Genomic DNA, 24,147 nt, shown 5'->3' with positions numbered 1-24,147 from the left:
AAGTGATTGTTTGGTTCCATTGATCCAGTGTCACAGAGAAATCGAAAATGAACATTACACTGAAGATACATGCTATGAAATACTCCTGTCACTAGGAGTTTAGGTACTTTTTGTACCTTTACTGTCAGCCTGTTTTCAGTTTTTTCAAGTACTGCCAAAGAAAGAATAGATTTACTTTTGTTAGTACTGTAGTATTTATAAGAGTAAGTTAGCAGATATTTTTTTTGAATAGCCAAAAATACAGATTATACAGCTACCACAGAGCAATCTGTGTTATGCTGAAAGCTGGGTAATTAATGTGAAACAAATTGCAGTGGAATTGAAATACTTGAAAGTGACCATTTTTTGTCCTTCTGAGTATAATTCATTTTCTGGTAGTCTCAAAGTGTTTTATTAGTTAGATGCATAATTATGGAGATGATTTTTAAAAACTTTTTTTTTTGTTCTCTTCTAGTGTCTTAATGAGATCCTGGAGTCTGCAGATGCACCTCTGGAAGTCACAGATGGATTTATCCAATCAATTTCTTTATCTGTTCCATGGGGGTCATTGCTACAGGATAACTGTGCATTGGAAGTAAAAGGATTAGAGATGGTCTTCAGGCCGAGACCAAGACTGGGTATGCTTATTTTTTCATTTTAGAAAAGGAGATTCTTTACAGTTTTTCAGAGTCAAAAGGCTACTCTTGCTTTAGTCAGTCTTTGCCTTTTTTAAAATGCCATTTAGTTTACATACATTAATGTTAGAGAATGTAATAAAAAAAAGAAACTATCAGGTGTTCATCAATTGGTTGTCAACTCAATTAATTGTTGTTCTGTTAAATAGCTTAAAATGATAAAATGCTCTTACTGTTGTATCTCTTCCAATACTGTGTGGAAAGGAGTTTTGATTGGCTACCGGTTTTGGGTGTTGTATGCCAAATGCTGTTAGTCAGCATTGGTAGCTGGCAGTAGGATAATACCATAGTAACCATGAAGGGGGGCTACAGAGAGGTTCTGGCTTTCTTTGGCCACTTTAGGGTAAAAGATGCCTCTTCTTGTGTGTTTGGAGAACAACTAATGCAATTTAATTGCTATCACAGTCTTAAATAATGACTTTCAAGTACTCTAAAGACTTACCTTTATGTAATCTGATGCTGAGAGGATTGGCTGAGTTCTAACTTGTCTGTATCCAGATGAATCTAACTGATCTAGTGATAAATTTTCACTGGTCACCAAAACTCCATAAATTCTGCTAAGATGTGTTGTTATAGCATGTGTGGAGCACTTAATGTGTGAAAATTGTAGCTTGGTTGTCTGAAGGATTTTAGTTTATTTTCCTTTTTATAGTGTGGAGAAGATGGAATAAAACATTTCTTTAAACGTATCATGAAGAAGTTTTCTTGATACGTTTCTTGATACGTTGATAAGTTTTCGTGCATAAAACCTATTTTTCATCTGTTGCAAGTTACCTTAAATAACTTACTTGCATATATATACTCTGAATTTCATCCTTAGTTGTTTAACTGGAATTAAGTTTTGAGCTATCTTACTTTCTGATGTAAGATTACTGCTTTAAGAGAATGATAGCATTAGGAGGAAACTTTTTATTTGTTCACTTGCATCCATTTAGTTCTCTTCAATGCACTGTGCTTTAGAATAAACAGTGTAGAAAAACCCCCACAGAGCTGGTTTTATCACACATCTATAGCCTCATGGATGTTTCCAGACCTGAATGCTAGACTGAAATGTTTTGCCTGTTTAACCTGTTTGTATTTGTGCTAGTTTTACTTTTTTCTGCCTACACTAGAGCGTTTTAGTTGAATTTGATTAACTTTTCTAATCTAGTTTTATAGTATTTGCTCACAATGGGCTTGGCGTTAACTGGTAGGAATGAACTGTCAATTAAATTAATCTGGCTGATGAAAACTTGTTCAGCTTAATACCTGCCATGCTCTATGATTTTATGATGTTCTACTTACTGTATCAGGTCTATGTTAGTCATTTAAAACGTTTTCTAATATGCTAAGATAACATCTTAAACCTTGTTTAGTCTTTCTTCATGTAGGATATGTTTCAGATGGAATAAGAAACCTTGAAATAATTCTTAAAAATAGGATTTATTTAATTTTGCCAATTATGCCTGCAAAAGCATACCAATATAGTGAAAGAACTCCAGAAATTATTCACTTAAACCAGTGCTAAAGATTCGTCATGGTGTTAATTATTTGGTTTCCTCTTATTTATAATGAGTTTTCAAATACCAGAATCTTATCAATGCAGTCTAAGTAGATTAAAATAATTTTAAAATAGTAAAGTCTGTAAAGAGAGATTGTAACTAAATTTGTTTTTAAGTATGACTTCTCACTAAACCATTGAAATTCTTTCCTGGGTGTGCCAAATGTATTACTTTGTTTTGTCTTTATAGTTTCATAATGTTTACAGTCAAATTTATTAAGACTTCTTTTACTCCACAGCATCTGGTTCTGAGCCTATGTATTGGTCAAGTTTTATGACCAGTAGTATGCAGCTTGCAAAAGAGTGTCTTAGCCAAAAACTGACAGATGAACAAGGAGAAGGGTCCCAGCCTTTTGAAGGACTTGAGAAATTTGCAGAAACTATTGAAACAGGTATGAATTAATTACTGAAATCTGAATTAACATCTGAGATTAAATTGGTTTATGTTGTGTCTTGGTTTTACAAAATGGCATCTCAATTGCCATAACTTATCTGACAAATTTTCATTTGTTAGCATTACTTGTAAAATTTAAAGAGGAAAGGAGGACAGCTGATCTTGCTTTTGAAGCAGAGAAAAAATGCCCTATTTACTTACTAAAATATTTGTATACTTCCTTCAGTGGACAGAATGAACCCTGTTTCAGGGCAAGTTGGTGTTTGTTTTCACCAGAATAAATCCAGCTGAATCTGCACCTGAGTGATTGGTGAGATGCCTTAGTTTTGGAGATGCCAGTTTAATTCATCACACAAATTTAGATTGTTAGTAGTGATGCTGTTGAGGGAGAAATGGAGAATATTTTTTCAGCTGTTTTTATGCAAAGCTGACCTGTTATAATATATCATGCCACCATAATCACACCATGTTGATAGAAGTACTTCAGAAATCTTGTTTTTTTGTTGGAGGTGTTTTTTTTAAATGAAAGAAAATAAGGCCTTATGACCACAGTATGTGGTGGAGAACTTAGTGCTGAAAAGTGTGAGCTAAGGGAAATGTTCAGTCTAGAAGTGGAATTATTCAGTCCAAGCAGTGTGATGCTACCCAAGGTTTAGGAGTTCAGATATGGTGCACAATGAAGCAGATACTTTCTTTGAGGGTCATCCACACTGAGCTACAGAACAACTTGATTTGAGCTGTCACTTGCTCAAATATCCAAGCCTTAAAGACCAGTTGTACACTATGGATGTACATATTGGACATTTAGTAGGAGTTACCATTGTCTCTTGGTGTCTTGTTACATTGTTAAATTCAATTGATTATTTCCACTGAAATAAAGGCCGAGAACTCAAACAAAATGAAAGACCGTTTAATAGAGTTAATTACAAAAGTATTTGTTAAGTAACTTGACTTAATTGCCTACACTGTATTTTTTTGTTTTATCTTTTAAGTTCTAAGAAGAGTGAAAGTTACCTTTTTAGATACTGTTTTGCGAATAGAACATGTGCCAGAGAACTCAAAAAGTGGAACTGCACTTGAAGTCAGAATTGAAAGGTAAACATTTTTTTCTTTAATCTGTAGATTTTTTTTTCCTAAGGCACTTTTTGCCATTTCTTGCAGAATACGTTTCATTCATGCACACATTCTTAGTATACAGTTAGACACTAGCTCTTGAGTACCTCTTCTGAGTGGAGCATTTTCTCCACTCAGTTTCCACTTAACATCTTTACACTAAGGTTATTCAACCATCGAATTAGAAGAGTTCTGGGTTATTTTCCCAAATAAAAGTGTTCATCAACTTCCACAGTTAATGAATACCATTTCTTAGGTGTTCAACAGTTTTGTGTAGATTGCTGGCAAATTGGGCCATCTCTTCAGTTTAGAAAAGAGACCAACCCTTTTGAGTAAGACACTTCAGATCTTTTCAGAAAGAAAGGTACACTCCTGGGGAAAAAACCCCAAACAAACAGAAAGAGTTTAGGTCCTTTGTGAGCTTTAGCTTTCAAAAGAGCCCACGTGACTTCTGTAATTATTTTGAGCTTAGAATACTCTACACATTATTAAAGTAGATTTTTTTTTAACCTATAGGAGAGTGTAATCATACTTTTTTGCAAAGTACTGAGATCAGTACCAGATAAAACTGATGCTTACTGAGAGTTGCTAATGAAGTATATTTGGTTTTAAACATTTGAAAGCTTCAGGTTGTTAAGCTCAGTTCAGGAAAGATTAATAATCAATTGTGATTATTTTTCTAATGGAAGTCCATTTCCAGAACAAACCTTTTGTGATTTAAAAACTATATTGAAACAAACTGTTAAATAATGTGTTGTTTTGACGTTTGATAGCATTTATTTATGGAAAAGTATGTATATTTTTACACTGCAAATACCATCATGTGTAGACTTGCATCTTCTAAGAGTTGACTGTTTATACTGTCTCATAAGAAATTCAACATCATAGAAATTCTACAGGATTGTAGCATATTCTCTCAATTTTCAACTTTCATTTTGACAGAATGTTACTTTCAAGTAGTGCTATTAGACAACAGAAAAGTATTAGATGGCAGAGTTTTAAAAAGTTAAGATTCTGAAGGAAGAATTGTGTGTGTCCTGATGGAAAGATAAGTTTAGAAGCATTGGGCAGACTCCTTCACCTTCTGATCAGATTAGATGTAGGGACTAGGATAATACACTGGGGTATGTTTGCAGTGGAAGCATGTCTCAATTTTCCTGTGGTGTTCCATAGAAAATTTAAGGTTTCCACCCATTCCCAGAGAGTGGTGGATTTTCCATTTGTGACAGTAAATAGTATGAAGAGAGAGAGCATGTACAAACTTAAAGGCTAAGGAGCCCAATTTGTAGGCACCCACCATCTTTATTTCCTTTCTTTTGTCTCTCAGAACTATGTACTGTGATGAAACTGCAGATGAGTGCTCTGGAATAAATGTACATCAGCCCACGGCTTTTGCTCACAAGTTACTGCAGCTCTCAGGTGTCTCTTTCTTCTGGGATGAGTTTCCTGCATCAGCAAAGTCCTCCCCAGTGTGTTCAGCTACACAGCTGGTAAAATTAAATACGTTATCTGAGGGTGTAAACTGATGAAAGAATATATTGTTACACTAATGTACTAGGTTAATTCTAAAGGATTCGAGAGTTGAACTTTTACTTGAATCTATGTTTGATAAGTTTTATAATCAATTGCTGTTGATTTGAGGAGGGGGAAGGAAATGGAGACTTTAGGACTGAGTAAAGTTTAGGACATATTGTATTGGAATCTGGTTGCAACTTTAAGAAGTACTCTACAATTCAGTGTTCTGTGGAAACTTGCTCCTCTTTTTTGCAAAGGCCTAAGGCTTCACATTTTACATGCTTTGTTTTTTTCACAGTTATCAGTACATGTTTTCAATGCCATTATCATATTTATAGTTATGTAAAATGATTATTTGTGTGATATGCTTATTTGAAATGCTTCTTTTTTTTTTTCCTTGAGAAATGGGGTACATTCTTATTCTTTTCTCTGTAACGTTTTAAGGCAACTGAACCAAAGCTTTCACCTAGCTGGAATCCAAAAATCATTTATGAGCCACATCCCCAATTAACAAGAAACTTACCAGAAATTACTCCTTCTGACCCTGTCCAGATCTGTAAGCTGATTGGTAGAATGGAGTTGAGCCTAACATTAAAGCAAAATGAAGTACTTCCTGGAGCTAAGGTTAGTCATGCTTTCCTGGTCTTTAACTAAATTAATAGTTCTGTAGAATTTTTTTTTTTCTACTACATCCAGAAATTGGTAAGATTCTCAAGGGAGCAGAATACACTTAGTTTCTTGTATATTCTGTATATTCAAACTGAAATCCATTAAAGGAGAATTTCTGTATGTTAGAAAGAGACTTAATTTAAGTGTTCAACAAAACAAGTAGATGTGGTGCTTCGATATGTTTTAGTGGGCAGAGTGGTATTCAGTTGAAGGTTGATCTTGATGATCCAACCTTAATGATTCTCTGATTCCATTCTATGAATTTATGTATTTGAGTTACTTCTGAGAAAATTATTTTGTTTTCATGAAACTCCCGCTACTATCCATTTGTCCTTTTTTCTTGTGGCACTATGACTGATTTGCCTACGTATGTGTGGAATGTGTAACTGGTGGTTGATTAAAATCACTTTGATTTTAAAAGGGTGTCATTCTCTTCAACAATTACAAGTAAACTGTAAATGATTAATTAGGTTAAATAATTTCAGACTTGCAGCATTATAAAACTAACATGAACACTTCTACTTGTGAATTTTTATATTCAAATCTACAGTAAATCAAATAATAATGCCATAATGAAATACTAAAAATTTTTATTTATATAAATGTAATATTTATTTTACATAAAGATGCAGGAAGCAAAGCAGTTGAAAATAAAGCCCTATTTTCCTAAAAAAGTGTGAGTATATAAGTAAAGTTGTGTAAATATATTCCCCTTGTCTCCAAATTTAACACTGGCTATTGACCTGTCTTGTATACCATACTATATTTCATAGAAAGCATAAGGTTTCTACTGGAGTAGAAAAGTTTTTTTTATGTCCAGCAATTTCTAGTCAATCTTTAACTTTTCTTGTTAATTCAGTTAAGAAGGGGCCTTGAAAAGTTAAATAAAATTTCGTTTGGTGTGAAGTAGAAAAATGCTGGCTATTTCAAAAGCATGAATAGTTAATGCAGTTAACACCCTTAAATTAATTGATATCCAGATGTTGCTGAAGATTTCCCACTTTTATGTCATTAGATATATTTTAATATAGCTGACAGAAAAATGTCAAGGGCAGAGTTGAGAGTAACTTTTGTTTTATACGAAATGTTCAATATAACGGAAGACTAAGCAGTGATCTCTGCAAGTTGTTCTTGAGTACAGGTAAAAATGCTGTTAGGTTAAATAAGAGTAACAACCAAACTAGTGAATGGATGTAATACTACATGACAAAATTGAAGAAGGAGCTGATTTTTGGTTTATCGGGTAGAGTTCATGCATATTAAAAAGAACATGGATACAGTATATTGCTTAGTCTAGTTTCAACTCTTTTTTTTACTCTGGAAACTGAATTATGTTCGGACAGACGTTTCAAGCATGTAAAATACAAAGTGCACTTTGTAACTTCATGTCGAGTGCACACATTTCAGTAGTGTCATTTTCTTACAACTCTTTCCAAAGGATGGAAAAAATAGAGAACAGTACACAGAACTAAATGATCATTTATTTTCCCTGCTTAGGTAAATATTCCCTTAAGGTCCTTATGAGCAAAAGTATATTTTCATATAAATGCACTCATTTGGGTGCCTGTTTTGTTTGGTTGTTTTTTTTTCCCATGAGTGGGGTGGCTTGACCTTGGCTGGCTGTCATACACCCATCCAGCTGCTCTCACTAACACTTCTCAACTGGACAGCGGGAGAGAACGTGATGAAAAAGCTCGTAGATTGAGATAAAGGCAGGGAGGGCACTTAGCAGTTACTGTCACAGGCACAACAGACTCAACTTGGAGAAAATTAATGACTTTATTGCCAAGTAGAATGGAGTTGAATGCTGAGAAACAAACTAAACTAGCTTTCCCTCACCCGTTTTTCTACGCAGGCTTAACTTCGCTTCATGATTCCCAACTCCTCTACCTCCTCATCGCCCTGAGCAGTGCAGGGAGGATGGGGAATTGAGGGGTTGCACTCAGTTCATAACAGTTCCTCTCTGCTGCTCCTTCCTCCTCACCTTTTCCCCTACTGCAGTATGGGTCCCTCGTGTTGCATTCTTTCACAAACTGCTTCAGTGTGGGTCCTATCCGTGGGCTGCAGTCCAGCAGGATAAACCTGGTCCCACACGAGTTCTCCATGAACGATGGTTCCTGACATGAGAACCTGTTCCTGTGTGGGCTCCTCTCCATGGGCTGAGCACCTCCAGGAACCTGCTCCAGTGTGGGCTCCCCACAGGCTTCCTCCTGGGCACATCTGTCTGCTGCAGAGTGGGACTTGCATGAGCTGCAGTGTAGATTTCTGCTCTGGTGTGATCTCTTCCAGAGGCTCTGGCAGCTGAAGCACCTGCTTCCCCTCTTTCTTCTCTGACCTCAGTGTTTGTAGGATTGTTTCTCTTGCTGTTTTTTTTCCTCACTGCCCATGCAGCATTTTGCCCTTCCTTAAATATCTTTTCGAGGAGTCACTACCAGCTTTGCTGGTAGGCTCAGCTGTGTCCTGAGGTGTGTCCTTTACAAGTCTGGCTGGAACCAGCTCTAGGCAGACCCTGACCTCTTGGCCCTGCAGCAAAACCTCGCTGCCAATACCTTGCCACACCCAATACAATGAGTAATAATCATGAATGGACCAATGTCTGGGAGTACAGGATTCTTGAACTGAAAGATAAATCCATAGAAGTCTTTAAGATAGTTCTAGTTTGATTTGCTTTCTAAAGCTAAGTGGCTTGCTTTGTTGCATACCATCTCAAAACAGTTGGACTTCTGTAAACATCCCACTCGTCATGAAGAAAGTATGTGAATTTATTCATCTGTATACTAAAGAGATGTCCTGAAGAGACCCTTCACAGTTTTAAGGTCTATTTCAGAAGGTGCTGATGTCAATATTTTATAATTAGTATGTAATAACTAACATTATATAGTTATTTATTTATGGAATTATTAAAAGGAAAAAAATTAGCAGATGAACGAAATTCTTGAGTTTTTCTCATCTGAGATTGTGTATTTATTTTAACCTAATAGTGATGCATTTGCATTTATCCTGCCAAGCTACAGGTTGGAAGCAATACACAATTAAATTTCTAGGTGTTGTGCAGAAAATGAAGATACTGCTGGAATGGCTATATTTACATCAAAAGTGTAAAAAATCTTTTATCAAAATACTTGATTCAAGACTTGCAGAGAAAAATTCCTTCAGTGTTCTTGAAAATGTTCTTCCTTTTTCTTTTTAGTTGGATATAGATGGACAAATAGACTCTGTACATCTATTTCTGTCACCAAGACAGGTGCATCTTCTTTTGGACATGGTAGCAGCTATTGCTGGACCAGGCAAGTGAACATTCTGTAAAATTTAAATATGTATTGCAATGGCCAAAAAGTAAACTTTGCAAGATAAATGAATTTCCTTAGTGGAAAAAAATATTTGTGGTGAGTTATTATGAATGTTTATCTGATATTAGCAAAATGTTTTGTAGCTGCTCTGAATTAGGGCTATGATCAATTTATTGATTTCAGTTGCAAATTGTAAATGCTAGTAATGAAAAGAATAACAAATAAGGCTTGACAAGTACTATATAATAGGACAAGACATGAGAAAATTCTAAGTGGAGAAAATCAGGAGACCAAACCAATTGTGGTTCTTGTAGTGCTGTTTCATGAGAGTAGCTTACCTTCTTTGTCCTATGCTTTAGTGGCAGGCACAGAAATCATAGAGCAGACAGTAACTGAGTCTGTTTGTCCATATTGGTGAAGAATTAACAGCAGTGTTTGAACTACTGCATTGGAAGGATGAGGGTGTTTTGGTTTGTTCCCCCATCTACCTCATGTAACAACAATTATTAGGGTAGATAGTTAATCTTTTCAAAAAGATTTCCCATGTCCTGGGTAGGTAATTAATATTCTTCTGATACTGATATATTTGTTGTGCTGGACTTGTTCATTGGACAACTGGAGAAGTATTACATATAGCTTCCCATGTGTGTGTGATCTTCAAACCTGAAATTTTAAAACTTCCTTAATAGTAAAACGTTTAAGAGATTGTGATCTTAGTCCCTAAAGCTGACTGAGAAATGTATGCTAATATTATATGTGACTTGCATATATGACCTTAAAATATTTTCTTCAGACTTGAAGTTAATGAATGCTGGGGAGAGAGTAGTCTGTTCTGGACAGGTAAAATCTTCAAACCAAGAAAATGCACATAATACACATCTGATGTACAACAGACATGTGTTTGTATATACATATATCTACAGATGCTTATATATACAGCAATGGTTAATTTTGAGATTAATTTTTGGATTTTCTTAGGGATACTGTTAAGGAAATTACAGTGGGCTTTCTGTGCTTTTTTTTTTGAATGCAGAGAGTCTAAACAGAATAGAATTGTCAAATAAAGATAGGAAGAACCGACCAATGCAACAGGAGGATGAGTACCGGATCCAGATGGAGTTGAAACGTTATTTAAGAAAAGAGTCTTTATCTGCAGGAGCATCATCTGAACAAAGCTTCTATGAGACAGAGAGTGCCAGAACACCTTCTAGTCGTGGCAAGTATAAAAGACAATGCAACATAGCAAATAATCAGTGTTAACATTGTTTAAATTGAGTGTTCAGCTTTGAATCTTACCAACTTATGTACTGAAATAGCATTACAATTATTTGATGTCAAAGTTATTGATTGTAAAGTTGAATAAAAAATTAACTATTTTAGGTATCGGGCTAGACTTGATTCAGTATTTCATTAAAACTGTTCGGTTTATATTAATGTGCACACAGCAAATACACATGCAGTGTAACATCTTTTCAAATGTATGGTTGAGGAAATTACATCTAGAATAGAAATTACATCTAATAGTTGTATTTTCTTGATATTTTTATTTCAATTTTTTTTGCTAATTATTTTTAATGTGAAAGTGGGAACTTTGATTTGTCAAAAGGAGAGTGCATGAATTTCTATAAAATATGCCACGTTGAACATGAAAATGAGACATTTAACTGTTTTAGTGGTCATTAGGGTTTTTTCCTTTTGATTTTTATTTTTATTTAAATCTCTCTCCATAGACACTACTAGTCCCAGCATCAAGAAACCTTGGAACTTCTGTAAATAATGTATTTAGCTGCTTATTCTGTCTAGCAGTTAGATTTGTAAACTTAGGAATACATTTTTGTTAAAAGTAAAGTGATTTTTTTAATAAGAAAATAACTCTTTACTATCTATGGTTCTTATTAGAAGAAGAAGTTTTCTTCTCAATGGCTGAAATGGACATGTCTCACAGCCTTTCCTCCCTTCCACCTCTTGGAGACCCTCCAACCATGGATCTAGATTTGTCTTTAACCAGTACATATACAACTACACCAGCAGGATCTCCACTGAGCACTACAGTGGTATAGTATTAACTACATTTAAAATCTTTTTAAAATTAACAGTTTTGTCTGACACCATTGCATAACTGTTGCATTCTTTACATTATCGAGAACTATGGAAAAATTCTAGAACAATGGAAAGTGTTTAGAGCTGATAATATTCCTTTTCTGCTATGGAAATTGAAATGGAATGGTTCTCATTTATTTGGCCACTAAGCTAAGAAATGTATTTTCAAATGCCTTGAAGCTTATGTGGGATGCTTTGTGATTCATTTTCTTTTTAATAGCTGCATGTTTGCCACCTGGGTTTTCTTTCAGTGTAGACTACGCAGGCTGTGACAATAAAAAGTACAAAATTGTTGTATTACATTATTCCTCAAACAACATAAAAACTTAAGTTGTTGTTATCACCATCTTTGCTAAATTTTTTATATGCCTAGTGTTTTGCTTAATGAAAACCATGGAGAATAGTTGAGCATATATTCTCCCATTTCTCTGTAAAAAGCACATGAAGTGCAACTTCAGCTTTAAAAATATGTGGGTGCAGAAGATCATAGAATTAAAAAGCATACCCCAAAGTGAAGCAAATCTACATTAATAAGTTGAGCACTAATACCCCATGAAATGGCATGATGTTGATTATACATATTGGGTTTTTGTGTTTCTTTACCTTATTATTTATATTTGATCTAATATCTAACAGCTCTTTGCAAATTTAAGGTCCTATATGTTTTTGTTCTAGCTTCAACCAACTTGGGGTGATTTTCTTGATCGTAACAAACAAGAATTACAGCCTCCAAGAGGTTCTTCGCTGGCAGCCAATATGGTTCACCAGACTTCCTTAAGAAGGACATGTAAGTAACAATAGCTAGGTAATTCTGAAAATGAATTGTTATGCAGCAACTTGGTAAAAAGAAATGAAAATCAAAAGTAAGATGATTTTATAAATGTGTTATTGCTGAAAAATTACGTGAACTTAATTTTGTATTTCAGCTATTCCATCCAGATCTGTTTCTGTGGATGAATCCAGACCTGAGCTGCTTTTTAGACTGGCAGTTGGAACTTTCTCAGTGTCTGTACTTCATATTGACCCTTTACCCCCACCTGAAAGTTCACTGAACCTTAACCCATTGACACCAATGGCTCGGGATTTCTTTGCCCGAATAGAAAAGATCGAGCCAGTTAAGTTTTCAACAGAAGATTTTCTGTCCTTCCGAGAAGTATTTGCAGAAGCTTGTTCTCATGATCACCTTAGGTATAACTTTGCTTCTTAATAAATATAATTAACAAAAATATATTTTAAGTAAATTTGAATTAAGTAAGTTTATTTCCATAGGAATTGTGTCACTTAATATTTGAATTGCATTAGACTTCTTTATTAATTTCAAAATAGTCTTAAATTTTGACATCTGTTTTCCAAGACTTTTTTTTAAATTAAGAAAAAAAATATTATAAACATTAAAATCACCTAGCTTTTTAATAGATGAATTAAACTAGGTACAGTTTCTACCACAGAAGTCTAGAGTCAAGAATCATTAAGATAATTATTGCTTTAGAAACAGCTGTGTTTTACGGGACTATTTTTATTCCACTGTAGTGATTTCTGCTTGAAGGAGCTTAGGAGTTTACTTAGTGCAAAATAGTGTATTAATAGAGATAAAATATAAGTGTGAACAAAATCATAAAGTCAGTCAACGGTCCTTTTTTGCAGAAGTTTTTACCATCCCAGTACAGTGTATGAAGTAAGATATGTAAGGGTGTATATACCTTTTCTTACCTTATGCATGTAATTTAGACTTTCTGAGACATTTGACTTTTTCATTGTCTGTCTAAGGATGTTAGATTTATGTGACTTGCACCTCTTAGGTGTCTAAAATGTTCTTTACAAATTTCTCTATGTTGACGATTGCTGAATGTGTAACCTAAGTGAGCTCCATTGTCTTCATTGCAAAATCTGTTATAATTAGATATTTTCATATTTTTGAAGAAATTATAGTTCCTTTAATGATTTTAAAAGGATTATAGTGATCCTATTTTGTATATTTAAATCTTGACTTTGTTATTTTTATTGACTTTGATATTGTTTTGTGCTACTTTTCATAATTCATGATTTTAATAATTAGGTTTATAGGTACTGGCATCAAAGTGTCTTATGAACAAAGACAAAGGACTGCCTCTCGAAGTTTTAGTACTGATTTATCCATTGGTAATATGGAGTTCCTGGAATGCCTTTTTTCTACTGACTTTCATTCCAAGCAGCCTCACTATACAGAGGTATGTAAAATATAGAGAGAGTTCCATAGCAAAGAAATTTTAATTGTATAACTGACAATGCTACATTTTAAAATGGTTGTAATTTAAATTTTTCTTGATTTTTTTTTTTTTTTTTTTTTTACTATTTTAAATATGTTATGGTTTTAAGATACACCTTCAATTTTAATTCTGAGCTCAAATAGTGAACCTGACTGCTGTCATAACTGACAGGAATAGCACCAAGCAGCCAAACTTCACTAGTTTACTTCTTTTAAATCTGCTTAATGCAGTTTGGGAATTAGAGTAAATGTTTTCTAAAAACTAACCAGTAGAGTTGAGCAATGCAAAGGTTTCTTTGCATGATGATTATTCTTCCATCTCTTTTAATGGTCAGAGACATCCAATAAAGTAGCTGAGTAAGTGCATTGAGTAAGCAGTTGGGCTGGGGCTCTGTTCACTGACTTGAATGTGGGGTTACCTACTGTCTGTTCTAGGTAAAATGTCATAAATACCTTCTCCTGTGTCAACTCTTTCCTCCTTATTTATTAAGTACTTTTAATACTTTTTTTTTTTCTAAAGCTGCTGACATTTCATTCTGAAGAAAGAAACGATTCTCATACTGTGCCATGCCTTCAGCTGCATTATAAGCATTCAGATAATAGAGGACCTCAGGTAAGGTGGCAGATTTAAAAGACCAAGTTTCTGTGTAATAACCTTTGTCTAATTTGGTTTATTTGAACAGAAAGCTATCTAACTTGTAAAACAGAGAGTCCTTAACTCTCAGTTATTATGATTTGTTTCACTGTGTTGTTGTTGTTAAAGATTTTACTGCTTTTTCTCTTTCTTTTTAGGGTAGTCAAGGGAGACTCAGTTCTGTACCACAGAAGGCAGAGTTACAAATAAAGTTAAGTCCAGTATTTTGTGAGCTGGATATTAGTATTGTAGACAGATTGAATTCCTTACTTCAGCCACAGAAACTAACTACAGTGGAGATGATGGCATCTCACATGTATGCTTCTTACAATAAGCACATAAGTCTGGTAAGTTAAAAGAGAGGTAGATTAATAAACTTGCTGGGTTTTTTGCAGGAGGAAGGCAGGATGGCACTAAGCCTGACATTGCTAGTTCTAATTGATTTGTGGTGGTTGAGGGTTGTTTTTTTAATGTGAGAGGGTTTTTGTTTCTTTTTGTTCTGTTCTTTTGTTTGTTGTTGTTTTTCTTTTTAACTTCTGACATAGAACAGTAGCCATGTGACATAGGTTCTCATTTTAGATTCAGTGATTGCATGTTTAATAACACACCTAAAGACAATGGTAGATGCTTCACAAACTGCATAAATTCTCAGCTTCTTGAAGCAGACAGAACTGAGCCAAAAAGAAGAATCTTGACTGACTTCTCATCCCTGAACTCTCTCATCATGCTCTCCAGCAACTGATGTAAACTGTTGCTGACAATTACACTTCTGTATTGAAATCTTTGTGTCTCAGTCAGCCCAGTTGCTTCTACCTCTCTCTATCTGCTTTTGGGGTAGGTCACAGAGAGGATGGGGAGCATATGCTTTGCATTCTAGTGACTGGGGACCAACAGAAGTTTTAGCACAATAACATTAAACTGGACTACTTTTCTTGAAGTACTTGAGGAATGATTAATACAATTAACTACACAGCAACAAATATCTTCATGAAATTTTATTGCTGCATCGATCGATTCCAAAAAAATCAGTTTTCAAACCTATTTAAGAGAACCCTTATTTAAAGAATGTGTAAGACATCAATCATTTCTATCAATATGGTTGTGTCCTGAGAGTTTGATTCTTTTCAGTGTTGGTCAGCCTCAGGGAGGCTTTGAAGGACATGTCAGTGACAGGAGCTGGATGACATGACTTGCTGAAAGGGGCAAATACACAGGATAATAATTCCTGGCTTCTTAACAGTCACAATTTTAAAAAAAATATCTGAGACACAGTATTTCCCAACTGCAGCTGAGTATTGTTTGGTACTTTGTCTATAAGAGAAAAAGAAAGATGCAAAAATAGGCTTTTTTTAAAGGATTGCTAACTTCTGCAAATACTTGACTTCTAACTAAATAGAATGTTAACAGCACTAATAATAGAAAAATATTCTAAGACTAATAGCTGTTGGCCTTAATGTATGTTTTCTGTGATACATAAATAATATTTTTCTTTTTTAGGTATTGCATCAAAAAACTTTCCCCATAGTCACTTTTAATGCAATTTTCTCTAATTTAGATTTTTTTTTTCCATGTACTTTGTTTTTTAGCATAAAGCATTTACTGAAGTTTTTCTGGATGATTCACATACTCCTGCAAACTGTAGAGTTTCAGTTCAAGTCACTGCCCCAGCATTAAATCTCTCTGTTCGCTTCCCAATACCTGACCTACGGTCAGATCAAGAAAGAGGACCATGGTTTAAGAAATCACTTCAGAAGGAGATTCTTCATCTTGAATTTACAGATATGGAATTTAAAACTGAATTTATAGGAGGGTCAACTCCAGAACAAGTTAAATTAGAGCTTACCTTTAAAGAGCTAACTGGTAAGAATGTTAACGTTATATTAAATGTTCTTTTTATTTTCCCAGATACTGTGTAGTTGAGAAAAAGGTCCTCTCATATGGATTAACATAGGGAGTGTCTTTCCACCTGAATTTTTGAGTAGATATCTCTGCTGTAGTTTAGTGCTCTGTACTAAATACCAACATAAGTGAAAACAAAATAATAGGAGGCTAATGTATCTAAGTGTAGTGCTTGCATTCTTAGTTTTTGAGATCTGAGCTAGTATTTCTTCTATTTTCTGTTACATTGTTATACCAGTTTGTTTCAGTTTCATGTATCTCTCTGTTCTCTATCCCAGGTAAGTTTTGTAGATTCGTAGGAGATTACTACAGCTCTGTAAGTTAGAAGTCTAGTCTAGAAATGAAGAATCCTTGGATGAAGGGATAGAATGCACCCTCAGCAAGGTGCTGGCCACACAAAATTGGGGGGAGTGGCTGATACACCTGAAGGCTGTGCTGCCATTCAGCAGGACCTTGATAGGCTGAAAAGTTGGGTGGGGAGAAACCTAATGAGGTGCAATAAGATCAAGTGTAGGGCACTGCACCTGGAGTGGAGTAACCCCAGTATCAGTACAGGTTGAAGGCTGACCTGCTAGAGAGCAGCTCTGGAAAGAAGGACCTGGGAGTATTGGTGGATGACAAGTTGACCCTGAGCTGGCAAGTGTGTCCTTGGGGCCAAGGAGGGGCAGGGGTGTCCTGGGGTGCATCAGGAAGAGTGTGGCTGGCAGGTCAAGGGAGCTGATCCTCTCTCTCTGCTCGGCTCTAGTGAGGCCACATCTGAAATGCTGTGTCTGGTTCTGACCTCCTCAGTACAAGGAAGACAAGAAGCTGCTGGAGAGGGTCCAGCAGAGAGCAATAAAGATGATGAGGGATCTGGAGTATGTCTCATATGAGGAGAGACTGTGGGAGCAGGGTCTCTTTAGTCTGGAGAAGAGAAGGCTGAGAGGGGATCTCATTAATGCATATAAACATCTCAAAGTGACGTGCTAAGAGGATGGTGCCAGAGTCATTTCAGTGGTGCCCAGAGACAGGACAAGGAGTAATGGACATAAACTGAAACACAAGAAGTTTCACCTCAGCATAGGGAAGAACTTTACATTGAAGGTGGCAGAGCACTGGAACAGGATGCCCAGGGAGATTGTGGAGTTTCCCTCTCTGCAGATATTCAGAACCAACCTGGATGTGTTCCTGTGTAACCTGCTCTAGGTGACCCTGCTTTGGCAGAGAGGTTGGACTAGATATTCTGCAGAGGTCCTTTCCAATCCTAACGATTCTGTGATTGATTCCCTAAATAACCATCGAGAAAACTGTAATGATTTCATGCCTCTTAATATCTCCCAAAGTAATAAATCTGTGAAACCGATTTATATTTGCAACCTTCTCTGCTTATGTGTCATTTCGTGTACTTATCAAGACTGTGACAAAATGTAGTGATGCTATAAGTGTAAATGCAGATATCTGTGCATTAGAAATGTCTTGTTTTCTAACTACTGCTAGCTAGAAAATAATGTGAAATAATTTTTGTTTCTAAAAGTTGATATTTTTTGGAGGAAGAGACAACCAAATTTGCCTGAGTAACTTAGTAAATAGCATTGACAATTGCTAGTTAAACTCTAGCCTGAGGAGCAGCTAACCTGAAGTTAGCAGTTAGCATTCCTGTGTTAATTTTTAAAAAATCTCTTTCTATTCAGGTTCATTTGAAGAAGATAATGCAGAAACACCAATAAAATTTTTTCAAGTGTCTGGTGGCACAGATGGAGATGTAACATCGTCATCAGACAATTTTGACTGGCCTCGGTAAAAAAACATTTGGGGTTTTTTAATGTGGGTTGTTTAGATTTTTAAGAAGCACTGTTATTTTTGTGATTTTAATGCAGAATGCCCGTGTGATAAATGCTTGAAAATAATTTGCAAAGAAAGAACATGTAACTTGTGAAAAGACCTCAAGAATTTATGAAAAACCAAAAAGAAGTATAAAAAACTCCTTGAGTAAATGTCAGTGAAAGTTAGATGAATTATTAGACTCAAAACTTTCTCCCATTTTTTTTGTCACTTTACCTCTTCTCCTACTTCTGCATTCCAGACTGAATACCAAACAACCCCCCATCAAGTTTTACCTAAAAATATAACAATAATATGTTAATATTAATGTTATATATTTATAATATATTAATAGTAATTATATAATTATCTCATAAATTATATTATATATTAATAAGCCAGAATAACAGTAAGAATAACTATATTAAGACTGAATTATTGCAGCTTGTATCACATGCAAGGCAATTCAGTACATGGGACTTACTGAAGAGAAGGACCTAGCAACTGAAGCATGTAATAAGATGTTTGAAGAGGCAATTTTAGATTTGCTACAGAATTTGCTGTGTACTTTTTATACCACAAAATTTAGTGGCTTCCTGACAGCAAGTTTGTAGGGAGATTTTTTCTTTTATAATGGCACAAATAAATTTTTCTGTAACAGTGTTTACATATAATATACTGCATCATGCAGTAGAGTATTTTGAATAGCTGTTAATGATCTAGTGAAACAAGCATTATTTTGGGAGAGTGCCAGATTTTTCTTAAAAAAAGGTCACCTAGATGGTCACCTGATGGAATTGAAAAAAGCAGACAGCAACATTTTCTTTCATCTGATGGTTGTTTTTCCATGTCCCTTTGTATATGTAAGTTTGGTTTTTTTCTTAGCAGTATGGCTTTGGGTAATAAAATATGTTACTATCTAATAAAAAAAATCCCTGGTCTTTGAGCTATTTAGTCTGTGTGTATTTAGTGGCAAGCTAGTAGAACTAGGGGACATGTGACAGTGCTTAAATATAAACATTATAAGCATATCTAATGGCTTATTCTGCATAACTTCTCCAATGTCAGGATTGTATTGAAAATAAACCCTCTGGCTGTGCACTCTATTCTGGAAAGGATAGCAGCTGAGGAGGAAGAAGGTGATAATAACTTTCAAGAGGAAGAAGAAGGAGGGTCTCATTCTTTGAAGGATGTCTGTGATATTAGAAGACCAGAGCCTTCTCCTTTTTCTTCTCGTAGGGTCATGTTTGAAAATGAAGAGGTACTATAAAGTTTTGTTATTGCTTTGTGCTTATGGTAGACAAAATTAATACATCCTCACTACTTGATGTACATCTTCTGACTACCACTTTTGCGTTTTGGTTTTTTTAACTCAAGAGGTTTTTTTTTTTTTCTTTTTTTTTTTCAGATGGTGATGCCAGGAGATGTAGTAGAAATGACTGAGTTTCAGGATAAAACAATTAGCAATTCTCATTATGTACTGGAACTCATGTTACCAAACATTCACTTAACATTACCGAACAAAAGCTTTTATGAAAAGCTTTACAACAGGCAAGTATGATAATTGTTTTTGCTTGGTTATCATGACCTGCACTCTTAGTTCTGTATTCACCGTTGATAAAAGCAATTGAATAAGCAGATGTAGCACTTGTTTAGTTTATTTAAGAACATAAAATGCTATATAAATATTTTTTCAAGTTAACATCAGAGACAGCATTGTCTCAGGCGTCTGGTCGGTGCCATGACAGCCATCTGCTAAGAAGTGTTTGGCAGATATTGTGAACAAAGGGTAAAGCTAAACAGTCCTTTACTCTCACTGAGTACTTGGTTCAGATCTCTGTTTGCAATATTTCATTTTGCTCTAATCTTTCTGATTTCTTCTTTAAGTAGATCATTGTACTTCAGAAACTGTTGCACTCCATCTTATTGTTTCCATCTATACATCTAGAGTTTACAAGGCAGTCAGGGGAAAAAACCCTAACCCAATTTTGTAAGCATTACAAAGGTTTACAGAAGTGTAGAGAGAACAATTCCAACTTACAGATGTGTGTTCAACTTTTATTTTTGTTAATTTTCTGTCTGAAAGACAACAAAATACTACTAGATTGGTACTGTGCTATGTTAGATGCAAGAGAGGTGCCGACCTGTTTTAGCCTCTGATAGGTATTACTTCACTTCTAAGAGTATTTTTCACTTCCAAAGTGGCAAAGCTGATCCTTTTTTTGAATATTCTGTTGGAATATTTCTACACTGAATGTCACATTTGTCTTTACCATAGCAGACACACTCACCTGAAATCAAAAGAACAAATTTTTCCTGCAACTTGGTTGAAAATTGATGTGATGAAAGTAGGATTTTCTCACCCCCTCCAACCTACTGAGCTAATATGTACCTACTTATAGAGGCTTTCGTGTCACTGTCAAATGTTAGACTGATATGTGTGTATAATAATTACAGAATAAAGGTTACTTGCATTATTTATTACTTTTACACACTAATATATTTCTTGTGCTCTTGAACTTTTTTTCTCTATCTTGTTTATGGAATCTGAAATCTGTTATATGAAGTCTGCAAAGAAAATATGCTTGACTGACTTTATATAAAGTGGGAACATAGTCATATGTTTTGTGTAATGACAATGTATTTCTTCCTAGGATCAGCAATGATTTATTGTTGTGGGAACCCACAGCTCCATCTCCTGTAGAAACATTTGAAAACCTTTCTTATGGTGTTGGACTATCTGTGGCCAGCCAGCTCATCAACACTTTCAGTAAAGACAGCTTTAGCCAATTTAAATCTGCAGTTAATTATGGTAATACACTTAATAAATAATCTAGACCTATAGTGATTTAGAAGCATAATTGGCTGAAGTGATTAAGCTGTTAGTGGAAAGATTTTGTGAACTTAGGAGAAAACATAAACCAAGAAGACAAAATGTAGATTACTGTTTATTTGAGTAAAATAAGTGTGAAATTGAATTGCATTACCAATGGAAAAATGAGTTATTGACGTAATATATGTACTAGTTAGAGAATGAGTTGAGTTGTTTTTCATTTTGTCTATTAGATGATGAGAGTGGATCTGAGGAAGAAACACTACAGTATTATTCCACTGTTGATCCAAACTATCGTTCACGCAGAAGGAAAAAGCTGGACTCACAGAATAAGAACTCACAAAGCTTTTTGTCTGTTCTGCTGAATGTGACCCATGGATTAGTGTCAGTATTCACAGATGTAAAGGTGAGGCCCTGAGACTGGAAAAAGTTGTTTGTTGTTTTGACCACAGGGTCCCTTCATGCTGTATGTACTTATTTGGAAAGAACAAGTGTTTTTAACAGTGATTCTGTAATGTTCATACTACTATACTATAACTAGGCAATAATGCAATGCAATATTTTGCCAATTGTGTTTACTTTGCTTCACATGAGAATAACTAAAATAAAAGCAGGAAAACATGTACTGGTAGCAAGTTAGTTATGTTAGTTTAGACTGTCTAAATGCAGCAAACTCAGCAAACAGTAGTTTTATCCTTTCTATGCTTCCTTCAGCAGGATGATGGAAATACACTGGAAGGAAAGTACGGTGAATTTTGGTTTGAGTTCAACAGTGGTTCCCTTTTCAGCGTGACTAAATATGAAGGCTTTGAGGACAGACACTATGTGTGTCTCCATTCTAGCAGCCTCAATTTATATCATCAAGGTAGGGTGGCATTGACATGTCTTTGGGACTAAACTTGAAATGAGATAAGTTTTCAGTTTTTTTAGGAGAAAGGCTGTATTTTTTTTTCTTTTTTTTCTTTGATAGTGTATCATTTGGCACAACGGATGTAATTCATGGCTAAACTTTCTAAAGACTACAGTAATGCAACTTTATGATAACTATATTTACTTAGTTTAGCTCAAACTTTTCCTTGGCAACTGCTGGTCTTCATTGATATTGTGATCCTCTGTCAAATTAGCTGTACAGTCTGTTCTTTACCATGAAAGTACTAGCTCCCTACATGTTATTGGTTGTTTCATTCAAAAAGTTACAGGGTACCAGCGTCTGCTGTGTTTTTCCTGGGTAGCTAGTTGTAGTCAGCAGATGAAGAATTTTGACTGTGTAGTTTGTATGACTGGTAGCCCCCATTTAGTTAAACTTCTTAAGGTTTTCCCCTCATATGTTTCTGAATCAGTGGTATTTTCAGTGCAAGGCTTAATTATTGTATGTTTACGGGTTAGCGTGACACTGTCTCATAAAATGGAGACACATGTTCTTATTCTCCATGTAACCTGTTGGAGATCTGTCCTTTATTTCACCTCTGCCGTTTTGTTGGGCAGATAAAAAACTTAAACCCTGTAGTCAGACTGAAGATTTTAGCTTGAACCCTGGTTTTAAATATCAGGATCACCTGTAACCTTCCCTTCACAGTTTTTGGTTGTCAGTGTTCATGACTAACTTTGATAATTAAAATAGTTTTATAAGTGTAAAGCATAAAAAGGATTTTCCTTCACTCTTCCATCAGTAACAACTTTGAAGCCTGAGGTAACTCATTCTAAAATCTCTTTGCAGGTTTGGTAGATGGGGTTGTCCCTTCCTCTGAAGTACGACTGCCCAGCACAATACGTCCCCATTGGTTAGAACCTACTATTTGTTTTTCTGAAGAAGATGGTCTTAGCAGGACTACTTCAGATGGTGTGGGAGTGGATAGTCCAAGTATGCTGACTGTTGCAGTCAAAATCCAGTCAGATAAAGTAGAGAGCAATACAAAGGTTTGTGTTTTTACATTTGTGCTTTTATAAATTACTTGAGTTACTTCAATTTATATGGAAGCATCTAGATGTGGAGTTACAAGGGCTATAGATAAACAAACCATGACATTCATCCTCAAACTGTAATTTTCTGTTAGAATCTTATGGGTGGATTCTAAAATTTAATTATCCGTATAATTTACTAATTCTTCCAATGTTTCACTTTGCTAATCATGCTGCATTTCATTACTGAAGGCATTTCTTTGACAATTTTTTCTGACTTTGTTTGTTTTGTTGAATTTTAATCTGGTGCCAAAACAGACAAGAACAAATATAAAGAGTTAAAAGCTTTCTGCTCAGTTTACCGGCAGTGTCATCTAATAGGCAGCATTTGCTTACCTATTTGGAGTGACATAGCTAAGTAACAGCAGCATTCATTGGTGTGGCTAAAAGATGACCTCTTAGCTGGTGACAAACAGGTTGGAGTTATCTGGAGAAGGAACCTGCAGACCTGTGAAGTGTTGTGGGGGGCTGAACTGACTCAGATTTGAACAGCATAAGAAAGAACTACATTGAGTTGGTACTCCTGCTAATTTCTGGTGAATCCTGGATCGAATGTGCAGGTGGCCTTCCTTCCATCACCACCACAAAACTGTTATTTCTAAACTACGCTGTTGCAAAAGGTATGAGACTGTATTAGCCAGGGTTTCTGTATTGTGAAGCGGAGTTTTTTGAATGCTTAATCCTGGCCCAGTCCTTTCTTCATTTCTATACACTTGGAGATTTCGGGAACAGATACTATTTCATAATCTAAATGCCAAATAGTTACCTATGTTTCATGTAAGCTAAGTCATGCAACTTTGTTGTGCAGGAATTTCTAGTTGCTGTTGGATTACGGGGAGCCACCCTTCAGCACAGAGTACTGCCTTCAGGTTTAAGCTGGCATGAACAGGTCAGATTGCTACAGTTTTCTCAACTACATCTTCAGTTTTAGTCTCATTGTTTTATTGGGTTTGAGTATCAAACTAAACCTTGATATAAAATCTTGGTGTTAAGCCTTGGTGTTAAGCTATGTCTTATTATCATACTCTTCTTTTGAAAGTGTTATTCTTTCTTTCTTGTCTCTTTTTGAGACCACTGATAGGCTGTAGTCTTGCTTTTAAATTATTTCTTGTGTACTCACTTGGTACAGTTCCTCTCATCATCCTAAATCCACTATGTGTCAGAGAGGTTCGGGGTGGGGTGGGGGTTGTTTTGTTCTGTAGTGGTTTGTTTTAGTGTTTGGGTTTTTTCGTGGTTTTGGTTTTGGTTTTTTTTAAGAATTTTCGAAGAAATCTTGGTAGTGCAATGCTATTCAAGTACTTTAATTCTTTAGTGAAAATTCACCCACAAAACAAGCAAAGTACTTGCAGCACTGAAAGCATTTCCCCATTTTTCCCTTCTGTTCACTTTATTTCTCAAGTCTTGTTTCTCCCTTATATGTTCCCTGTTTTGCGTAGTTTGAAGAGCAGTAATGTGGAGGAGAAGACTTAGGGAGGTAGTAAG

At 35.3% G+C, this 24,147-nt stretch overlaps 1 protein-coding gene across 3 annotated transcripts in view; it reads left to right on the top strand.

Annotated features, from left to right (window-relative positions):
- ATG2B (autophagy related 2B) overlaps positions 1-24,147 on the top strand; it is a 46,682-nt gene that overhangs the window by 3,224 nt on the left and 19,311 nt on the right. For 2 of the 3 annotated variants that reach the window (XM_018082477.3, XM_018082479.2), the window contains exons 2-23: positions 455-617; positions 2,454-2,606; positions 3,601-3,703; positions 5,049-5,211; positions 5,681-5,860; positions 9,096-9,192; positions 10,229-10,411; positions 11,095-11,249; positions 11,971-12,082; positions 12,222-12,483; positions 13,352-13,502; positions 14,061-14,153; positions 14,333-14,521; positions 15,761-16,034; positions 17,744-17,849; positions 18,942-19,134; positions 19,282-19,424; positions 20,528-20,685; positions 20,940-21,112; positions 21,421-21,571; positions 22,424-22,623; positions 23,474-23,554. In XM_018082477.3, coding sequence (XP_017937966.1) covers positions 455-617; positions 2,454-2,606; positions 3,601-3,703; positions 5,049-5,211; positions 5,681-5,860; positions 9,096-9,192; positions 10,229-10,411; positions 11,095-11,249; positions 11,971-12,082; positions 12,222-12,483; positions 13,352-13,502; positions 14,061-14,153; positions 14,333-14,521; positions 15,761-16,034; positions 17,744-17,849; positions 18,942-19,134; positions 19,282-19,424; positions 20,528-20,685; positions 20,940-21,112; positions 21,421-21,571; positions 22,424-22,623; positions 23,474-23,554 — 3,483 coding nt within the window. The remainder of the gene's footprint in view (positions 1-454; positions 618-2,453; positions 2,607-3,600; positions 3,704-5,048; positions 5,212-5,680; positions 5,861-9,095; positions 9,193-10,228; positions 10,412-11,094; positions 11,250-11,970; positions 12,083-12,221; positions 12,484-13,351; positions 13,503-14,060; positions 14,154-14,332; positions 14,522-15,760; positions 16,035-17,743; positions 17,850-18,941; positions 19,135-19,281; positions 19,425-20,527; positions 20,686-20,939; positions 21,113-21,420; positions 21,572-22,423; positions 22,624-23,473; positions 23,555-24,147) is intronic. The other variant, XM_029964340.1, reaches the window with a different exon arrangement.

This window comes from Manacus vitellinus, unplaced genomic scaffold (assembly GCF_001715985.3).
Source record: "Manacus vitellinus isolate BGI_N305 unplaced genomic scaffold, ASM171598v3 scaffold_6_pilon, whole genome shotgun sequence".
Classification (NCBI taxonomy): Eukaryota; Metazoa; Chordata; class Aves; order Passeriformes; family Pipridae; genus Manacus; species Manacus vitellinus.
This window is presented reverse-complemented; position numbering and strand designations above follow the sequence as displayed.